At 42.2% G+C, this 22,844-nt stretch overlaps 2 protein-coding genes across 2 annotated transcripts; one reads left to right on the forward strand and one right to left on the reverse strand.

Moving 5' to 3' along the window:
- Nucleotides 1-968: 968 nt before the first annotated feature.
- Nucleotides 969-12,521, forward strand: LOC128413409 (galactose-3-O-sulfotransferase 2-like). The gene is made up of 5 exons (XM_053387440.1): nucleotides 969-997; nucleotides 2,023-2,145; nucleotides 5,014-5,124; nucleotides 7,147-8,059; nucleotides 11,258-12,521. The coding sequence occupies exons 1-5, from the start codon at nucleotides 969-971 to the stop codon at nucleotides 12,131-12,133; spliced, it is 2,052 nt and encodes a 683-aa protein (XP_053243415.1). The 3' UTR covers nucleotides 12,134-12,521.
- Nucleotides 12,522-12,527: 6 nt separating this feature from the next.
- LOC128414505 (aquaporin-12-like) lies at nucleotides 12,528-21,066 on the reverse strand. The gene is made up of 3 exons (XM_053389886.1): nucleotides 19,396-21,066; nucleotides 16,317-16,433; nucleotides 12,528-15,163 (listed from the first exon to the last, which is right to left on the reverse strand). The coding sequence occupies exons 1-3, from the start codon at nucleotides 20,000-20,002 to the stop codon at nucleotides 14,973-14,975; spliced, it is 915 nt and encodes a 304-aa protein (XP_053245861.1). The 5' UTR covers nucleotides 20,003-21,066; the 3' UTR covers nucleotides 12,528-14,972.
- Between the last annotated feature and the right edge of the window lie 1,778 nt (nucleotides 21,067-22,844).

Genomic DNA, 22,844 nt, shown 5'->3' on the forward strand with positions numbered 1-22,844 from the left:
ACATTTTTAGCCTGTTCTTTGTTGCAGGAGACAATTTCATGGCAGCTCACAAGTAAAATATAATTTAACCATACATACATCACACTCAACTAGACAACTATCTAGAGCAGGCATCCCCAAACTCAGCCCTCCAGATGTTTTGGGACTACAACACCCATCATCCCTCGTTAACAGGACCAGTGGTCAGGGATGATGGGAATTGTAGTCCCAAACATCTGGAGGCCTGAGTTTGGGCATGCCTGGTCTAGTGGAACCCCAGACAATGGCAATGCCATGGCAATCTCATTCAGAACTGGCAATCTGCCTGATGCCCAGACCTGAGAACTACCCAACCACAGGACTGCCATCTTGTCAGGGTTCAATTTCAACTTATTGACCCCCACTTAACCCACAATTGCTTCTAAACATCAGGATCTGCGTAGCTTCACTTGGCATAGATAGTTCAAACTGGGGGTCATAAGCATATTGTGCATATCGAAATCACATCCTTGGACTTCTTAGGATGATGTGAACATTCTATTTCAATTTAATGATCTTACAAAAATATGCATGAAGAATGACGCTGTGTTATCACATGCAGAGCTGGCTGGAGAACTTGTAAGAAACCTGGGAGAGTACGCATTCATTTCATCATGTGATGTTTGCTGGTTCCTAACTATAATAGTGCCCCAGGGGAACTAGCAAAGGCATTATTCCCCATTAGTAGTGCTTCATTAATAATGTGGCAAATTCCAGGCAGCTCCTGGTTAATGCCAACAGAAGGCAAGCCCTTCTCGTAATAAAAAAAAACAAAAAAACAATTCTGCATATATTACCTGCAGACAAAGTAGGTGGGACTATCCATACACACGTCTCTAAGAAGAAAAGAAAAGTACCGGTATATTTGCTTTATACTTTTGCCCATCTCAGAGCAGCCTGGGTTGATTTCAGTGAAGAAGGTACTGTTTCTGTGCTCCATAAACCAAACCATGTGCAAACTTACAAGAACCTGGATCAGGTAAGTGACTTTACCTTAAATTTTATTGCTGAAAAAAACAATCTAACTATGGGGAAGGAGTAAACTTGAGCCATATGGCTCTGACACAAAGTGCTGTTGTGTCGCATGCTGGTGGTAGAGAGAAACTCGGCCCCAAGCTATAAGAAAGATTGGGGGGGGGGGTTGAACTGGAAACATTTTAGAGTGATTTCTCACTGCAAGGGAGAAAATCTAGGAAGACTGTGAACAAATAAGGCCCAATAGGCTGTTGATGATAGAGCTATTTCTCTGGATACATTTTTTTACAAGCACAGTGAATCTTCCTTTTGGTTTATGCCCTCTGTTTCATTGATGAAAACCTCATCTTCATCATAGACGCTCTAGGTTTTCCTTTAAACGTTTTTAAAAATAATTAATTATTAATATGCAAGGTGGGCAGAGAAAATAGATTATGGTTACTACCTAGTTCCAGCTACTTACCGGAATTCTTACAAAGAAGAAAAGAGCTGGATCTGACTAGATGCCACAAAGCATTTCTTTCACATTTTAAGCAAAATGCATTCACATGATTCAGTGTGTGTTAACTATGAAAATATATTGTGTATGCACACACATTATTTGAAAATTAAAAACATGTCATTGAGATTCTAGTGGTAGGAAAAGTAGAACACACAACCAACCAAGTAGAACATACAACCAGAATGGGGTGTAGGGCAGAGCTTTCCAAACTTTTCATGTTGGTGACACAGTGATTCAGTTTTACTAGCAAACCGGAGGTTAAGCTAACCCCTTTCCAACCCTGGGAGGAGCGCAGAGAGCATTCATTTGACACACATACACACGGCAGTCGACACACTAACATGTTGTGACACACAGTTTGTAAAGCTCTGGTGCGGGGTGTTCTCTACAAAAGAATTGGTTCTCTCATTAAAAAGAGTTTTACAGGGCACAGTAGGAGATCTTATTGCTGTTTCCTCCTGATTTCTGCAAGTTATCCTTCCCTCAGCCTGTCTGTCAGTTATTATTTTTATTCTGTTCTGTTTAAGGTATTTGTACACGGATTTTCAGACAGAACTCACAGGTTTACATAAAATTATTGAAACAATAAGCATCGAACTGTTGTTGAAGAAGCTTCATCTGCTCTTTAAGAAGATCATCAGATGGCTTCTGTGAGAGGGAGGAGCCACAGCTAGGAGCTTGATCAGGCATAGGCAAACTCAGCCCTCCAGATCTTTTGGGACTACAACTCCCATCATCGCTATCTTAACAGGACCAGTGGTCAGGGATGATGGGAGTTGCAATCCCAAAACATCTGGAGGGCCAAGTCTGCCTATGCCTGAGCTAGATAGTGGTTGCTCAGCAAGCTATTTCTCCTCTTCTCTAACAAAATGGTTAGCGATTTACAGCACAATCCTATACAGTGGTACCTCAGGTTAAGAACTTAATTCGTTCTGGAGGTCTGTTCTTAACCTGAAACTGTTCTTAACCTGAGGTACCACTTAAGCTAATGGGATCTACCACTGCTGCCGTGCCACCACCGCACGATTTCTGTTCTCATCCTGAAGCAAAGTTCTTCAACCGAGGTACTATTTCTGGGTTAGCGGAGTCTGTAACCTGAAGCGTCTGTAACCTGAAGCGTCTGTAACCCGAGGTACCACTGTATACATGTCCAGTAATTTTGTGTGAGAGAGTCAGTACTCATGGGTAAGGAATACCATCACCTCTCTCTCTCTCTCTCTCTCTCTCTCTCTCTCTCTCTTGCTGTCCATGGAGCCATTTTGTGCTGGCACCCACAACACTTTTTATGAAGATATGAGTACTGCATTAGTAGTGGATTTACAGTGGACAGTGTGCACATCATCACACTTTTTAAGTTGTTTTGTGATGCTTCTTCAATGCTGTGGCATCATTGCTGTCAGGAGGGGCACTATGGCGCAAGAAAAGCAGGAGTGGGGAGACCCCAGAACACTGGTGATATGAAAAGTTACAAGATTTATTTTTTTACAGAAAACTATTGTACACCAAGCAGTGTGACTGCCCCCACAACTTGTGCAGACGCAAATGGCATGATTGCATATAACTGCCCCAGCAACATAATGACCCGAAATCACGATGGGTGCTCAATAAAAGGGACATCTGGAAATCTGAAGGCTGCTACAGCAGCAGAGAAAGATGGTTCACTATGAAGTCATATAGTCCTGGTACACTGGGAAACTAAAGTTGAGCTTCTATGTTGGAAGAAGTTCAGAAAACGCCCACTGACGGATTCTGCCAGCGACTGACACAGCCATGGAGAAAGGGCTGTCCAGCCAGGGAAAGGTTTAGCCAGGCAACGTTGCCTAGAGCTGCAGCACCCTTTACGCACAAGCAACCCCCAATTCCCTTTACACTTATCATGCTTATATCTTGCCCTTCCTCCAACGAAAGCACAGAGCATAGAAAATACAGTAGGAATTAGAGCTGAGGGAGAAATTTGATTCAGTTCATGTTTCAAGGTGAAACTATATTATTTGCAGTTTCCAGACCAAACCACAGCTGTGATTCAAAATTTACACTTCTCCGATTTTTGCAGCCAAGCAATATGTGTATAATAGCTATGCATATAGGTGTTAAAATAACATACAAAAATGCATGATATTGCAAAAAAAAGCTTTGCAAAATATAAATATGAGACAAAAATGCACACAAAAATGTGTATATTAGAATAGATTTACACTGAATGATTATGCATTTTCATGACAATTTAAAATAAGCCAATGGATGTATAAAGGTGGAGAATTGAATTTAAGCCTGGAAAAATGAGAGACAAATTTACATATTTGCCCATTCCTAGTTTAATCATGTGCTCTGCCACTGAGCTGATGTCCTTATCCCACAGTCATGCAATCTGCAAAGGAGCCCTGGGAAGACACAGAAGCACAACCTCTCATGCTGTCTTCTTTGTTTTCGTTTTATGGTTTTGCTACCCCAGGCAGCATGTCTTGGGCCAGCCCTGGGTGCAATTCTTTCCCAGGCAGAAAACCTAACTTGAGGCTATTATCATTCTCTCAGATGCTTTCCCAACTCTGTTTCAAAAAGCAAATTGAAATATGCACACTTAACTTTTATTTAAACAGGCAAACAAAACTGCTTATTGAAATGTGAGATTAGGGTGCTAATATTTCAGTTACAGATGATTCAGAGCCAATGCACACAATCCTTGTTGTAAAGGATGAGCTTCATTTAAGAAACAACTTAAATGCAATTCAAGCACAAAAAGTGTGTTCATCTGAGCAGTTCATCCCAAGCACGAGACACAGTTTTGTATAACTACAAATCTTCATCCTCCCACAAACGTCTTATCTTCACTACAGCACAACACAATGTTCAGGACTATGGTGTACCTTACCCTATGTATATATCTATCTGTATCTATCTATCTATTTATAATCTTAAAAATAAAGTTTTTTATTCAACTAACTGCTACTCAGAGTAGACACACTGAAATTAACTTCAGTGGGTCCACTGAGTAGGACTTGCATTGGATACAATTGAAAAATTATGCAACTTATTAAAGGTTGCAGGGGCTGATGGGAGTTGTAGTTTGAAACATCTGAAAGGTGCTAAGTGGGTGAAGGCAACCTTAAAGACTAGCATATGTATCATCACATAAGCATTTGTAGACTAAAGTCCACTTCATCCAATACAGAATTTTCTGGTGGGTGGAACTTGCTGCCTGTAGAAAAACACAGTAAGGACCCAAAACACATACGGGCGGGGACTAGAAAGGCCTGGGACTTTCTTGCTAATGCAAATTGCGGCTGTTATCATAGGACAAAAATCCATCGTCCTTGACTGTGTGTAAACAGGGGTTCCCTTCTCTGAGTGTGACCTTCTGCTTACAGAAAGTGCATGAAAAGAAACCCAACCTAAGCCTGCTTGACATTTGCTCTAAGTCCTGTCATCTTAACTTAAACTTGTGCCCATTACATAAAATGCAATTTCTTTAAAAAATCAAAAGCCCAGATTATTAGGCTGATGTTTTTCCTTCTCTGCAGGAAATGGAAACTTTCATGTAACAGCCAGCTGGGAAGACTCTGGGTTGCCCTTTTGCTCCTCTTCCTCCTCTGTCTCATACTCCAAGTCGCAGAGAGGTTCCAGTGTATCAGGTAGGCTCAGTGGGCCCTGCACAGGATAGCAAATGCTGTATACATATTTTTTCCAGGAATACAGACATGGAGCTGCCCAGATACTAATGCTTGCTTGCTTCAATCGGCCACCAGTTCAGTTTCATTGGTGGCACTATCAGTGCTGGTTGGATAACTCCCTTCCAGTGAAGAGAGCAACTTCAGTCTAAAGGTGTCAATTTTGTCAGAAACACAGCAAGGGAGTAAATGGTTTACTCTCCCCCAACCCTGTTGCAAATTTAAAAGCTTATGCCATAATAAATTGGTTAGTCTTTGACGTGCCACAAGACCTTTTATCAGAATAAATGTAGACATTAAAATACCTGTCATTATACAAAACTAGTGTCAGTGTATGAGAGAGGGAGGACTCCTTAGCTCTTGTCAAAAACTGATATCCAGGAAGAAATTTAAATGTTCAGGGGAAATTGCATTGGTGACATCTGAAAAAAAGAATTATTATAAATAAATTACATTGCCTTAATTTAGAGGGCCCATGGATTTTGCAGTTGTATGGTGGGGGAAGTCCCTACTGAACGTAAGAGTTGGCACAGAATTACTGCAATGGGTTATACATAGGGCTACCTCTGAAGACAAACAGACTCGGAAACTTCAGCTGGTGCAGAATTCAGCAGCCAGGTTGCTCAACAGAGCAAGACGGTCTGAGCATATTACACTGATCCTGGCCCAACTGCACTGGCTACCAATTAGTTTCTGGGCCCAATTCAAAATTTTGACCTATAAAGCCTTAAACAGCTCAGGACCGCAATACCTCAAGGACCGCCTCTTTCCATATGAACCTTCCCAGACCCTGAGATCACCTTCTGAGCCCCTTCTTCATGTGCCTCCTCCTCAAGAGGTCCGGAGGGTGGCAACACAAGAACAGACCTTCTCTGCAGTGGCTCCCTGTCTGTGGAATGCTCTCCCCAGGGAAGTTCGCCTAGTGCCTTCATTATACACCTTTAGGCACCAGTCAAAAACATTCCTTTTTAACCAGCCCTTTGGTTGACCTGATCAACATCCTATACCCTTTTAAAATGTGGCTCTTTGGGGGGCAGTATTATTGGCTTATTGTTTTTATTTTTTATATATATATTGTGATCCTTTTTGTGAACCGCCCTGAGACCTTTGGGTATAGGGTGGCATATAAATTCTAATAATAATAATAATAGTAGAATTTCATGCCAGCAATTATTCAAAATCACGCCCAGATGTGGGTAGCAAATGGGAAGGGAAGGCAGCCATCAGGAGCATAGTCCGGTGTCCCAGGGCTCCCATGCAGTGGCAATGCTGTCTGTCCTTTAGCCCCTTGTTCCTTCTCACAATCTTGTTTTGCCTGTACACTGAGCCCCTTCACACCCAGCAACTCACAAGCCCAAAGCACACAGGGTGCTTCCTTTAAAAGAAAACAACCAAGTTTCACAGATCATTTACAAAATGCAAATAGCAGCCATGAGTGGTGGAGGTGGGGGAGACATCAGGTATAGAGAGGACCATGGGAAAAGGTAGTTTAATCCTTCTTCTCCCACCCCACCATCCAGCTGCCATAGTGCTGACTTAACGCCCCCCCTCCCCGCCCAAGCTGCTATTTGCATTGGGAGGGCAGCATCCTGTGTATCTTGGCTCACAGACAGTGGACAAAAACATTTGTATGTCAAGGAACACTGGAGAAGCTGTCTAGATTTGTTTATAATAGGGGTGGGTGATGCAAGAGAAGTATGGCAGATGATGGGACCAAAGAGTTCTGTCTATATGGGGAGAATTATAATGTTACTGTGTGTACATACAGTAACAACCATGCTATTTTATTTTTAGATTTAAAGAATGGAACACTTACCTGCAGTAGTGACAATAGAGTCCATATAGAAAGGAAATGCATGTGAATTGGGTGGAGTGGAAGGGATCCAGGGAAATCAAGCAATAGGTAGTGGTTTTTGGAAAGTGGACACAGAGCACAGGAGATGTCATTTTCAACCCCATCTGAAGGATCTGATGTTTTTTCCATAGCAATTGTAGATGCGATTTCAAACAGAATCAGCTTCCCCTTGAAGAAAACAGAGCCGGTGAGAATTCCATCCAGGTTCAAAGGAGCCCAACTTATGCTCAACTTCTGCAGAAAAGCACCGCACAAAAGGAGACCAGGTCCAACCCTGCAGAGAAAAAGAGGCTAGCCACAAAACTGAACACAGCCTTCAACAAAACCAAACTGCTGGCTGCCAGCTTCGGCAGCGAAGAAGAATTCTGGCAAAACCCATTTGTGGAGGGTGATGAGAGGGTGCAGGCTCAGCATACAGCAAAAAGACTGAGGAACTGGTGGAAACACGGCACCCCAAAAGATCCCGGAGGAATCCAAGTAGCGGTGAACTTTGCTGATGATCAGACATCTGCTGCTGCAACAAAGGTTGGAAGTTCCCTGATCAAGGTGGCAGAACCCACAACAAAGATTTCTGCAGAGGATCAGACAGCACATGTCAAAGACCCCGAAAGACGCCCCTTTCCGAAGCACACAACAATGACTCAGTCAGAGGCCTTCAGTGCTGCAGGAGACAGAAGAACAGTTGGGATGGTGTCAGCAAAACCACCAACCATGAAACTACCTCCACCAGAAAAAAATATTCTTCCCAAATTTGGAACAGCAAAGGAGAGAGGGAGCACTTCCAGCCCCTCTCAAGGTTCAACATGCATGCCCAAGACCCACGTTGTTTTCCTCAAAGTGCACAAGAGTGCCAGCAGCACCGTCATGAACATCTTGTTTCGCTTTGGCGATACTCGCAACCTTTCCTTTGCCTTGCCAAGCAATGGTGGCAGTCAATTGTTCTATCCTTATTATTTCACGGCAGCAGCTGTGCAGGGGTTTTCTCCCAAAAAAGACCCCCAGTTCCACATTATGTGTCATCATATGAGGTTCTTTAAACCAGAGGTAAGAGCTGAGCAGCTTTTTTCCTCTAAAATTATGGGCAGGAAACTGGTTCTTTCTAGAGGTGAACAAGAATAGATTTTGTAAGGAGTGGGAAGGGAAGCTCAGTGGGGCAAGGGAGGGATGCTGGAAGTCATGAGTGGGTGAGAAGAAGGACTAGGAGTGCGGCCACTTAGGTGCAGAATATGCATCTTTCAATTTATGAAAATTTGACCAGCCTTATTCTACACTGAACAGGATGCCATCATTGCAATGTAAAGTGTTAAAGGCCATCAGTCTCTGTTAGAAAAGACTGGTGATAAGGTAACAAGATCATACTGAGTCCCATGCTGATTACAGGGGGGGATCAACAAGGTGAAACACGCAAGCATCTGTAGGATAGCAGGCAAATTCCTTAGAGCAGGGGTGAGCAGAAGCTAGATCAAGATGCAATGGAAAATCTCTGGGTGCTTTGTAGTAGGTTAACAAGGATTTCCAAATCCTAATTGTTCCACAACAGCAACAACAAAATGACACACACCTCTGATCTAGTGGCATATTTTGAAGTGCAGAATCTCATCATGACAGCCCTGATATTCACAGCTGCAAGGAGAGTTTGAAATGCATAAATCACACCCACACATCAAAGAACTTAGTTCTGACTGCATAGGTTCAACTTGGAGTTTATGGGGTGTTAGATGAGGGGTAGTACCTCTGGTAAGGGGAAAAGTTGTGTTCCTTCTGGGGTAGGTTGTCCACCTTTGGTCCCCACCTTGCACTCAGCTCTCACCTGTGGCTCCTAGAAGCTGTCAACACTCTGGGAATGGCCTTGACTGGCAAGCTAAACCAGTCAAAGATAGTCGATGGGCCTCAAACCCTTGGTGAGTTAGAGACTGCATGTGAAGACTGGCAGGTTGAGCGGACAAGACCAATAGTTGGTTCAAAAGGTCAGGAAGGCAGTTTCCACACATGCTGAAGGGGCTTGTCATCCTGTCAAGGTAGCCCATATAAGAGAAGGAAAACTCTGGTCCTAAATCTCCGCTGTCTTGCAAGATATCTTCAGGAGAATAAAAAGCTAAGGAGTAACACTATACAAATCTGGAGAGGCGTCTCTAAGAAGGTTGAATGGCACCATGTATTCCTCCTTCCAGAAACTCCTGCAGCCAAGCTGGTGCCAAACAAATTGCTCTGCTTTCTTTTGCATCCACATCAGGGAGGCCAAGAGTGGGGGTCTTGTTGTCTGGGCAGCCCAGGACCCCCATACACACTGCCCAAGCTTGCGCCCCAACACTTTGGTGTTGCTAACACAGTGTTTTGACTTCACCCCCGAAGGCACACTCCATTGTCTCTCGAGACAGATGGATGCCAACAATTAGGTTCAACTTGTAAAACACATTGAGCTCGCTCAAATGCAACCTTCAACTTTTAATTGGAAACACAAACAATCTTGCAAGGAGTTCTTACCATTTAAACTGCTAGCAAGAAGAACTCTGGGCCCCTCCAGACATGCTTTTTATTGCACATTCTTGATGATTTGTGTTCATGATGCTATTGGAACAGTCACATGCAATCCTGTTTTCAGTACTGTTTATTATTTTATTTTCATTCTTCATTCTTCATTTCATTTCTATACCACTTTATATTTTTAAGCGGGAAAATCTCAAAGTGGTTTACAGCCTACATTAAATAAAACAATCCAGAAAAACATATTACAGGAACAAATCAAATATTAAGTATACATTCAAAGCAACATCATTAACAGGAAACTAAAATACTGTCTTAAAGATTTCAAAATAAAACATTACAAATGAGGTCAAGTCCCTATGATGTCTGAGCCTGGAGAATGGTTTGTTTATTAACTAGCTAGTCAGCACAAGTCAGCATCTGAGAAAACAGTTTGTTTAATTAATTTTGTGGGAATCAAGCAACAGTTTCTGAGTTCAGGTATCATAAGGGGAAATGTGGTTAGTGTAAAACTGGGAACAGACAACCTTGGTTTCCTCTTCTGGTGTACAAAAGAGAGGGGAAAGGGAAGTATGCAAGGCTGGTGTTCAGTGCAGCTTGTTCACATTGTAGCGGGGAGTCAGTTTTCTGTTATGGCTAAATCAGGCAAATGTAGTTTTTGTTTCCTTGTAGGTATCAGTAGGTCAGCTGGGCATGGGTACTGCCATTACAGTGGTACCTCGGGTTAAGTACTTAATTCATTCCGGAGGTCCGTTCTTAACCTGAAACTGTTCTTAACCTGAAGCACCACTTTAGCTAATGGGGCCTCCTGCTGCTGCCGCGCCACCGGAGCACAATTTCTGTTCTCATTCTGAAGCAAAGTTCTTAACCTGAGGTAATATTTCTGGGTTAGCGGAGTCTGTAACCTGAAGCGTATGTAACCTGAAGCATATGTAACCTGAGGTGCCACTGTATATGCTGAATACCAGGAGTACATACCCTCCACGGGCCACACTCCCATACGAGATCACATCTCCGGAAAAAGCACCTATTGGGGGGCAAGATTGCATGAGATTGTGGCACCCAAAATGGCTGCCATGCTCTCACATGAAAAAACAAGATGTCCCCATTTTATCAGAACAGTTGAGGGCAGGGCTCTCCCCCCCCCCCAGCCGGAACTCGCCGGAACTCAGTTCTGGCACCTCTCAGGTGGGCACCATTGCCTTTATAAGAAAACAAGGAAGGCATTCATGGTGAGTTCCAACACCTCTTTTTCTAGAAAAATGAAACTGGTTTGAGGGGTATGGGAGTAGACAATGTAGTGCCCTCCAGATGCCACAAGACTAAAACTCCCAGAATCCCTGACCATTTGCTATGCTGGCTGGGGCTTCTGTTGTTTGTTCCTGCAAATGTGTCAGGGTGGTCACACTGCTTCATTTCCAGTGTGCTTATGCTGTAACCTCCTGCTGAAATCCAACACATTTTTATACCACAACTACTGTGGTTTACTTTTTTGTACTGCTTTTCTTGCACTGTAGCCCTTCCAAACAGCAATCATGTGGCAGCATTGGGGAAGCTTCACAGAACAAGGTAAAGCAGAATAAATTCACCACTGATGCACAATTATTGTATCAGGATCAATAATAAGTTGCACAACACACCACCATTAAAGCAGCCTGGCATATGGGGACCAAGGAGCTGTGACAAAAGTTCAATGAAAAACGTGATTTGGATTATTTTTAATATTTTAAAAAATGTTTCCTCTGCTTGCAATCCCAGGTTGCTCGAGTCATGCCAAACACAAGCTTTTACTTTTCTATCCTCCGGAATCCCATTCATCTCATGGAATCATCCTTCGCCTACTACAAAGGGTCCTCTGCCTTTGCCAAAGCCAAGAGCTTAGAGGAGTTTCTCAACGACACCTCCAAGTTTTACAGTGCCTCAACCAGTGACAGCCAGTATGCCAAAAACCTAATGACGTTCGATTTTGGCTATAACCACAACGGGAACTTATCCGCAAAGAATGTCCAGCTCATGCTGAGAACCATTGAGGCACAATTTGACCTTCTCCTCATCTCAGAGTACTTTGACGAATCCATGGTGCTGCTGAAGGAGGCCTTGTGCTGGGACCTGGATGATGTGGTCTCTTTCCCTCTCAACAGCAGAGACAACAGCACAAAGTCCCACCTTTCCAAAGACACCATAGAGAAGATAAAAAGCTGGAACAAGTCAGACTGGGAACTCTATGTGCATTTCAACAGGACCTTCTGGGAGAAGATAGACGGGCACATGGGCAGAGAGCACATGCAGCAGGAAGTGAGGGCACTGCAGCAGAAGCGGGAACAGCTGGCCAAGATTTGCCTTCAAGAAGGTGGCAGCGTCGCCCCTATGAAGATCGCAGACCCAGCACTGGCCCCGCTGCAGTATGGCAAAGCAAAAATACTAGGCTATAACATAAAGCCTGGGCTGGATAGGGCAACAAGGCAGATGTGCCAACATCTAGTGACACCTGAGCTTCAGTATAGTAGCCTCCTGTATAGGAAACAGTTTCCCCAGAAAACTTTGACACCCAGAAACCCAGCTCACTTGCCAAATCTATACAACCGCAGGCAGTTTGAGAACAAATCTGTGAGACACCTAAGGACAAGGTTCTGATCACAGTCGACATCAGGACTAAAGCATGGTCTGAAGGATAAAAGGCCAGCTGCAAAATATGATCATGTCTAGCACAAGTCACCTATTACCAGGACCTTTAAAAACGGTATTTTGATCCACATGGGAATCAAAATCCACATAGTCCTGTGCTGCCTCCCACCCTTCATCTGTCCCTACAACTTCCCCTCTTCTAAAGAGCCAGTGTGGTGTTGTGGTTAGAGTACTAGACTAGGGCCTGGGAGACAAGGGTTCAAATCCCCACTTAGGTGGTCTTGAGCCAATCACTGTTTCTCACTGTAACCTATCTCAAAGGGTTGTTTGGGTGGTTAAATGAGGAGGGGGGGAGAACCATGTCAGCCATCTTAAGCTCTTTTGAGAAAAAACTGGGCAATCAATAAGCAAGCTGACTGTAGGAAACCACTATACAAATATAAAAGAATACACAATAAAAATGCTAGAAGTAACCAAGCAATAATTAATTCACATTAAGTTGAACTGAACAAAAATCTATTTTATTAGCAATTGGCTTATCATCAAACATCAAGCACTGCCAATAGAGAAGGAATTTCTAATAGATATAAATAATACCCCCCAGGCCCAAATCCTGACAACCAACTTGAAATTAAGTTTTGTGTGGGTCAGTACGTTAAAGGATTTCTCATCATGTGTGGCCAACTCTACTCTGAAGACTACTTCCCCATCTGCTATTAGAGTATTGGTTCTATTTGACACTTTCAATATGACCACAAGGTCCTTTTAAACTATCACAATCATGTCTCTTGGGGGGGGAGGGGGAGAGAAAGCAGACACAACATGGAAACGGACACTTTTCAAAGGCAAACTGATTTCAAGGACAGAGTTAAGAATGGATTTCCATAGATAATCAGGGCTTACTCCCCCCCCCCAAAAAAAATATGCAAAGCAGGATTGTAGTCTTACAGAACAATCTTCAACATGCTTCATCAGATGCAGAAATGAGCCCTATTGAATTCAGTGGGGCTTCTAGCCAAGTATGTGGAGTTAGGCTTGCAGCCTTAGTGCTTAATTTAGCTGGATCATACTTCTAATTTGTAACGAGGGCAATCGGTTGGCATTTAAGCAATTGAACAAATTGTTTACCTTACTCATTGTTTACAGAGAGAGATGTGCTTTCCCCATTGCAAATGGCTTAATTCAGATCAGCTGATAAGAACACATTGTTAAGAGTTATGCAAGGAATATATTGAATGATTGTGTATTTATTGTCCCTTATGTACTCAAGGGTAGAGAAAGTGAGGGTGCAAAAGGATACAGGGTAAGTTCAAGGTGCAACACAGGTGCAAGGGTCAAATTCCAGATGGAGTGTTGCTTGTGAATCGGGGCTGTTCATTGACTTTCAGCGTTGTCTATGTGATGTCGCCATACCTGTACTCTTCCCCCTGCCCAGATTGAATATGGATTTCCCTTTACCATGAAAAGTCAGTCAATATTAGTTGACAATACAAAAGAAAGAAAAAAGTTTGTAATATGCACTGGTATTTTATGTGGATTCTTTTTGGAAATTTAATAAAAATACTTTTTTTTTAGCCAGTAAGTCAGCTGTTGTACATCTGCTGTCACCGTTGGAAGCTTATTAGCACATTTTGGGGTGGGAGCACTCAGTTCTCTTGACTGTGGTTTGTTTAAACTAATTTAAAGATTGTGTTTTTAAATTGCTGTAACCCACCCTGAGACCTCATGGTAAAGGGTAGGTGAAAAATCTAATGAATAAGCAATTGCACACACAAAAAAGCTGTTGCACACTTCCAGTGCATTACACAAGTGCAAAAAAATACCCAGGGCTTTTTTCAGCCAGAACTCACCAGAACTCAGTTCCAGCAGCTCTCTCATGAAATCATATGATTCATATGACATCAAATATATGATTTAAGTGCCAAACCCTTATTAACACCTATGGAGGAATCCTCACTTACGCAGGAGTTCTGTTCCAGGCCGCGATATGAGTCAGTGGGATGCATGTAAGTCCCTTCTGGTCCGATCTGGTCTATTTTGTCCCCACGCTACCAAATTCTGATCCTATTCTGCCCCCACCAGCTTTCAGCGCCAAAAACGTCACACATGTGTAGGGTCCCTCACGACTTGAATGCATGTGAGTTGCGAGTTGCCTGTACATTCAAGAATGCCAAAGATCCCACCATATTATATAATGGGGCTGGGGAACTTGGACTACAGCTCCCATCATCCTTTCCCACTTTGCCACAGTGGGTGGGGCTGATAGGAGCTTGGGTCCAACAACATACAGAGGGCCACAGGCTCCTCCCTTATTTATCACATATCACAGAACATAAAGATAGCCAGTGCTTTTTTTCTTAGGGGTACTTTCATTTTGACTCAAGAAAATATTTCAAATCGGGGAAAATAAATACAGTAAATGGACAAAAGTACAAAGATTCATAAAATGTTTTGGGGTATGCGTACCCCTGCATACCCATAGGAAAAAAGCACTGAAGATAGCTAACTTTCTCTGGGTGAGGGCCACAAGGTACTACATCATCCCACCCATTCATAAGAATGCTACAGAATGAAAAATATCCAGAACAGGGCACTAAGAAGACAACCTGAATGTATGGAATGTTAAGGGTCTTACTTCTACAGACCTTTGCAAGGACCTAGCTCAACGCAATACACTGGTGATATGGCAGCACATGAGAGATGACTTTTTGTCCCTCTTTCCAGCCAGAATGCACTACAAGCGACCTCAGGAACACAGAGAGATGCTCAAGGTCTTCTTCCTCATGCCAAATAATAACAATCAAAGACTGAAAGGACCCCCAGTGCCACCCACCAATGCCAATCTCTTTCACTCTGTTCTGTCAGATGGTCCTGAGCAGCTGGTCGCCTTCTGTGTTTTTGGCTGTCTTTGTTCAGCACCAGACACTGAAATTGCTTTTCCCTTGGGGATCCTGTATTTGTTCTTTTGACTGTACAGCAGGTTTGTCTGAAAGAGTCGTGGGATGTTCCCCCGATACACGAACAGAGCTACCAGCATCCCTGGAAGAGAGTCAATAACAAGGAAGACTTAATCAGTCTGCACAAAAAGTCTGATCAGCTTATTGCTAGAATAGCCTTATAAAACCTGCAGGGATTGCAACTATTTGTGAAAAGATTCTGAGGCCTTCATACAAGGGCACCTTCACTATAGGCAAGCTTGCTCCAGATTAGAAGAACCTAATAGGGCATCAAACACATCTTATCTTGAATTAGAGAAGAGAAATAAATCTTTCTGAACTGCCATTTTGTCCCCATTCATTTTTTATTTCATTATATTAGTTTGCTTTTGTTTTAGAAAACAGTATGTTGATTTTGTCAAAGACTTTCTAAGACAACATTGCTGGCAATTAAGATAAGAACTATAAACTTGCAAAGACTTTCAAGGCAGAACAGAACAATGCTGTTTATGTTTTGTTGCTGTTGTTGTTTAGTAGTTTAGTCGTGCCCGACTCTTCGTGACCCCATGGACCAGAGCACGCCAGGCACTCCTGTCTTCCACTGCCTCCCACAGCTTGGTCAAACTCATGTTCGTAGCTTCAAGAACACTGTTCAACCATCTCGTTCTCTGTTGTCCCCTTCTCTCCCCTTCTCCTTAATTATAAAAGCAGCATAAAATACGGTATAAAAACATGAATAACAATAAAATTCAAAAATCAATTAGATAATCCCCAGGGCTAACTGAATTGGTCCTACTTGGGCCAGCGAGGCGGCCAGGGGAGAATTAGTTGTGGGGTCTCAGAGTGGGTGATCTTCATAAAAAGGGAGGGGGAGGGAAGAGAAGGGAAATAAAAGATCAGGCTGAATTCAAATTAAAGGCCAGGCAGAATAGCTCTGTCTTACAGGCCCGACGGAAGGAGGTTAAATCCTGAAGGGCCCTAGTCTCATGGGACAGAGCATTCCACCAGGTCGGAGCCATCACTGAAAAGGCCCTGGCCCTGGTGGAGGATAATCTGACTTCCTTAGGGCCTGGGACCTCTATGGTTATTCATGGACCTTAAGGTCCTCTGCGGGGCATACCAAGAGACACGGTCCCGTAGATACGAGGGCCCTAAGCCACAAAGGCATTATTTTAGGCATTATTCGTCTGTACTACAAAATTTTGTCACAGCTGCAACCATAGTTGTATCTTCCACTGTCTTGAAATCTGACTTACCTGCAGTGGGCCCCAACCAATACACTTGCATATACTCTAGTAAGCTGTTCCCAGAACAGGAAAAAGTCACAGCAAATGCCAGGGCAGGGTTAAAAAAGGCTCCTGTGAAAGGTGCAGCTGCAGGAAGAGAAATGCAAACAGTTCAATCCACCTAATCAAACTGGCTTAGACACCAACATGTGCATGATAAGATCTATTAAACTGACATGATGAAAGGTGTTTAGTTTGAAACAAGAACAGAAGAATCTGGGAATTTAATCTGAAGTATTGAGTTGCAACTCTGCTAGGTAGCGACTCAGGAAAGCAATATGCCCTGGGCCAGTGCTGTCTCTCTCTGGGGAGATCCATACCAGACATTTAAGGCACATTCAACCAACCTGAAAGCACATGACATCCCCCAAAGAATCCTGGGAATTGTAGTCCCACCCCCACAGAGCTACAATTCCCAGCACCCTTAAACTACTTTGCCACACCCCATCTCCAATTCCATGTACAGAAGCTGACAACAGTCATACCCTCTAACATTCTTCAGATGAAAATAGGAACATTTCTCACTCCCTGTCCAATTGACCCTCTTCTACCCCACATTTTGTGTATCACCCCTGCCCAAGAGCATTTCTTATCAGGAGAAGTGTAAGTGCCACAAACACTACACCAACAGGACAGCACACACACCCTTCACTGTCCTGAGGAAACCCCGTAATCCTGGTTTTATTTTATTCTTTGGTAGATTTACAAAAAGAAAAATGCACAGCGATAAATAGATTATAGAAAGGGGCAAGACTGGACATGGACACACAAAGCGTTAAAAATAATAATAATCAAGATTCCTTGCGCTCTGCTCCCCCTTTCTTCCCACCCAGGGTGTCCTTGCCCTCTGTCTGCCCCTCAGAGTCAGTGCATTATGTAGGGCTGGCCGGCAGCAGCCTCTCCTCCCACCAGGCGCTGAAGAAGGTTGAGGAATAGAGATAGAAAGCCCTCTACTTTTGAGCACAGAATTCATTCACAGAGACCCAGTGCAGGGTGGAGGGAAAGGAAATTCTAGTTCTACAAGGACCTAGACCTTTGATGAACAAATAGAGAGCAGTAAGACCAGCGATGTTGTATCTTCAGGAAGCCGTGAGTAGAATGGGCACTGTGAAACATCTATCCTCAGCAGCAAGAGATGCTACAGCCTCCCATTCTTCGGTTAGGAGCCGTTTGAGAATCAATGAATCAAAGAGCAAATCCTCCTGGTCCCATTTTTCAGATCCCCTATAACTGTGATTTCTAGCTGCCCAGCTGTCCTCTATCACTGTCAATTTCAAGCACCACCTTAGCTTCTTATTCCCAGCATCTCACCCTTTATACTGCCCTTAGGCATAATGATAATTATTTGAAAATATAGGAGGATATTAAAAGAAACCTACAAATATGGGGTAGAATGAAACTTGCATTGCTGGGTAGAGTGTCGACTATAAAAATGAATGTATTACCAAGAATGTTAGTTTTGCTTCAATCAATACCGGTGACTGGCAAGACAGATTGTTTCAACATATGGCAAAAGACATTTCTAAATATATCGGGCAATGGGAAAAACAGAGAATATGGAGAGATGCAAAAGAGAGGTTTCCCCCTGCTGGATATGAGATTATATTATGAAGGATCTTGTCTTTGCTGGTTGAAGAAATGGTTGATATTAAAGAATCTGCACATTTTAGATTTGAAAAGTCATGATAATATTTTTAGTTGTCACACATATTTGTGGTATGAAAAGGTGAAAGTACATATAGGATTTACAAACCATATAATTAGGAAAAATCTCTATAGGGTATGAGATAAATAAAAAAATCTATTGGAGACCAAAATACCACTCTGGTTTTCACCACTGGAAGCCATAGTGGTGAAGAAGAATATGATGGAAGGTTGGGCAACTTACAGAAATTTATTAAGAGAGGAGGGTGGGAGAATTTAAATTAAAAGAGTTTAAGGATCTATCAGGAATGTTAACAACATGGATACGATACCATCATTTGAATGAAGTATTTAATAAAGATATGAAACATGGGTTTGGGCAACAATTATTACAATTGGAGAGAGACCCATTAGACTGTAATGTTAAAGTGATGTCTAAAATGTGTAATATTATTGGAATGGGAGACAAAAGACAAGCAAGTGAAATCTTCAGTGATACATTAGGCAATAGATATTGGTCATAATATAGAAACACAAGCATGGGAACAATTATGGACTATGGATATAAAATTTACAGCAAGCTATGGTTTAAGAGAAAATTACATAAAAATGTTATATCTAACACCTAGTAGATTGGCAAAAATGTATAAATCAAAATTGAGTAAGTGTTGGAAATGTAAGGACAAAGGCACATTTTTTCATATGTAGTAAGGTTAGGGCTTACTGGGAAATGATACGTAACAAATTGAAAAAGATGGTAGGGTAACATTTATTTTTTTTATTTTTTTAAAAAAGAAAATAGAAGCATTTCTCTTGGATATTATAAGAGTGGAACTACCTAAACAGTATAGAAATTTATTTACGTATGCAATGACAACTGCAAAAATGTTATTTGCCCCAAAATGGAAAGAAGTCCTGACGAAAGAAGAATGGCTACAGAAACTTGGGAAGAATAAGAAATCAAGACAAAAAACTTTTTATAAGGGAATGGAAATGGTTTATTGAATATTTACAAATTGTAAACAGATTAAGACATTGGCAGGATTACTGTAATAACTTGCAGTTTCAAAAGCATATATGAAAACAGATTAATAAAAGAATAAGTTAAGATAATTTGGAATACGTAGGAAATGATGAAAATAAATTTAAGGAACCACAGAAAGAGGAGGAAGTAAGTTGAGATTTGAAATGATAGAATTATTGTTGAACTTTTGTTGAAATGTATATAAATGAAAATTATAAATAAAATTATATTATTTTTTTTAAGTCACACAAGCAAATGACCCTTATTTACCGCATGGCCAATTCCATTTATATACAAAAGCACAGCACAGATTAAATTGTTTGGTTAAGTTTCTGAACATATAACATTGGGAAGGGGAGGAGACTAGCTTTGAATCCTTACCTGTGTAGGCCAAGGCAGTAACAGTGAGTGCAATGACAGGGGCTGTGTACATGGGAGAACTGGATCGGAACCTGAGAATCGCTACGTTGAAAAAAAATGAGCATGTGGCCTCCACAAAGATGCCATGGGAGACAGATGTTCTGAGCGATGAGCTGCAGTCTTGGGCCATTAAGTTTTGAATCATGTGGAAGTCTGTCAGTTCCCTGGACCAATATAGCTTGGTCAAGGCACCAGCTGCCATCATCCCCATAAACTGGACCAAGAGTTTGGCAGCTGTGGCCACAAAAGGAGAATCCAAAGCTAAAAATTCCTGGAGTGAGACGGCAGGGTTGGCAGAAGCTCCATCAAAAGAAGCACCATGAACCAAGAAGAGAAGGAAGAGGAGTGTGAAGCTCACATCTGGGCCAAAGCCACCACCCCATGGACCAATCTCCACAAGCATCTTTAGCTCCAGGCAGCAAGCACACAGCTGGAATGAGCTGGCCAGTTCGCTAGCAAAGCACGAGTACATCTTAGGTGGAAAAATTCTCTTGGAGAGCCTCCTGGTCACCTCACAAAGGGCGACAATGGAGAAGAAAAAGGCTATGGAGACGTTCAAACCAGCCATGCTGGAAGTCACACAGGAGATGGGAGGTGCCCTGTAACGCAAAGATCGGCACTGCTTAAAAGAGGGGGAGGGATAAGGATTAGCCCACACCTGCTGTTCTTCCGCAGAAAGGCATTTTTAAGCAAACGTGGCAAAAGCTGACAGGTCAGTAGGGTCACAGAAATCTCTGGGAAAACCAACACATTTTGACACCATAGTGCAACTGCCTCGGACAGAGCTACTCCCTTAGCACTGCCACATCAGCAATCACCAGGATTTCATTTTGACTCTTCAATGATTACCACCAACCCAGTCAAAACATATTAGCTAGAACACAAAGAAACTGGTTCGGAAAGCAGTAAAACCAGTAAGTAATTTGATATTTCAATCCAGCATCGTGACTCCAGGAGCACATTTGAAATATTTGCTCTTGCAAACAAAGTTAATTTTTTACAGCTGAGGACGATATGCTCCTGGGGCTCATTTACCTTCATTCTTACTGCCCGAGTTATTGGGTAATATCACCAGTTACACATACACACAGCCCAGGCTGTTCAATAGTATTTAGGTTCTTTGGACTGTGGCGTTTATTTTTAGTTTGTCTCTGGTCACCTTCACGATGTTTTCTTCATACCAAACCAATAAGACACACAACTAAGCATGAAGAGTGAATAAAGAGATGAATTATGGACCCACAAAATTCAGGCCCTTGAGTAAACAGGAAGGCAATCTCATGCCATGATTAGAGTGCCTGGCTGAGCAGGAAGATCCAGGTTGAGATACCTACTCCGATATGAAGCTTGTTCTATCTCACACTCTCTCAAGGAACCAACCACAAATGGTTATTTTGGGATTTATGTAGAGGGAACCACATAACAGGACACTAGGCTCCTTGGATAAAAATGAAACACATGGAACAAAAATGAAATATGTAGTAAGAAAGGTGCAGCTCTGTAGAATTCGCCTGAGGGGTGAAGCAAGACTAACTTCTAGTGATTGTTCCTCCACATGATTCCAGCTCCGAAATTCTTCCCCACTTTTCACACTTCATCCTTCTTATCCACCTCATTGGCAATTTATAGGTATTCACAATTTTGGGCACCATAAAGCTGCCCCCTCCAGTGCTTAGTGTATGTTGTAAACTGAGAGAACACCTTGTAAACATGACTAAAAAATAATGAATTGCCAATGCTAAAATCTAGTATTTTATATGGTTTCTACTCTTCATTTCTCCTACCTCGATTAAAGTCAGTGGAAGCGGGTCTATTAGGGCAACAAGGGCTTAGCCCTACCATGTAAATTATCACACAATTTTTAAGACTTTCCATCAAAATCTCAAAGCCACTCTTCTGTGAATCTCCAGTTCTCTGGTCAATCAGTTTTCTGCATCACCCAGATTCTCAAAGCAAAAAAAGCATTGCTATGACCAGGAGGCTCCATCCATTTATCACCAAGCAGGAATAAAACATGATAGTAAATCTGTATAGTAATAATAATAATAGTAGTAGTAGTAGTAGTAGTAGTAGTCGTCCAGTAGCACCTTAGAGACCAACTAAGTTTGTTCTGGGTATAAGCTTTCGTGTGCATGCACACTTCTTCAGATAACTTCAGATACCTGTATGTTAATGGAGCTACTAGCTCTTAGCCCTAATTGTGTAGTTCTCCTGGATCGCAATCCAGCCACATTAGCAGGTTACTTTTCTGGTAGATACAGGAGCCAATGTTCTGAGCATGCTCAGAACTGTTTCCTTAATGGCTACACTTAACACAGTAGCAAAGCTCAGAGAACCCAGATTCCCGTTTGATTCTTTATTGCCCTTTTCAGGATCTTGTTTGTAAAGCAATTAGATTGGTTTGTTATTTTTTACTTATACGTTTTTTTAATGGATGGGGATGGAGATAATTTACTTTTCAAAAAGTGCGTCTGCCACATTTCCTGTAGCAGTTAACCTCATTAGAAGCTGATGACGTTAAGAAGATCACATAATAATGCTAAAAAGAGGGGGAAGAGGATAGAAGGAAAAAGGCAGCAGGCAAGCTTTCTTTCTTTAGGTGCATGGTAGGACTTTTTTTTTTTTTTTAGCTATCACTGGATGCTGTGTGACTTGCATATTTTTTTGTAAAACTTGGACTGGAGCTGCTCTAGGCTCTGGTGAAGTAGAATGCATAAAACACTGGATTCCTATAACATTACACAAATTCCCTTAACATTACAGTGACTACTATCCACTGGTGCTAGAACGACTTGTTTGGGGTTGGTGTCCCATGGCATTTTGGTAAAAGAATGGCAGTAACTCCATGTATCACATGACTGACACAGGCAATGAAGGGTTGTATCTAAAGCAGGTCCTAAGTTAGTCATGTTCAACAATTTCAGTGAGGCTACTGTAAGTAGGATTAGCATTGGATACAACCCAGTGAGTTTATATTGTAGACTGAAGCTACCTGTGGTGGAATCATTTTATTAAATATAAACAGATTCCTCATTGGGAAGGCAAATGCACTCTGGGCATACTTGTTCAATTTATTTCTGAGGGTCAACACTGTAGGAGCCACATCCAAGTGTACAATCTCTACACACTCAATTATGAATCAAGTAATTGGTGTTGGGTTGCAGACCCATCCAGAGTAAATCCAGAAAGGGGACAAAAGTCTAAGCAAGCCTGGGGTAATCACATGGTGCTTTATCTTTTCTGACATCTTGAGCTGGTCCCAGGGTACTAGATACAATGGATACTCCCGATTCTTAACAAATCTGACAGTATCCAGAGGCAAAGGTGTGTGGTTGACTGTGAACCCTAACAACAGGATCATACACAAAACGTTGTAATCAAGTTATAATTTTAAGCACATCTGCAAAATA

The sequence above is a fragment of the Podarcis raffonei genome, chromosome 5 (genome assembly GCF_027172205.1).
Source record: "Podarcis raffonei isolate rPodRaf1 chromosome 5, rPodRaf1.pri, whole genome shotgun sequence".
In the NCBI taxonomy this organism is placed as follows: Eukaryota; Metazoa; Chordata; class Lepidosauria; order Squamata; family Lacertidae; genus Podarcis; species Podarcis raffonei.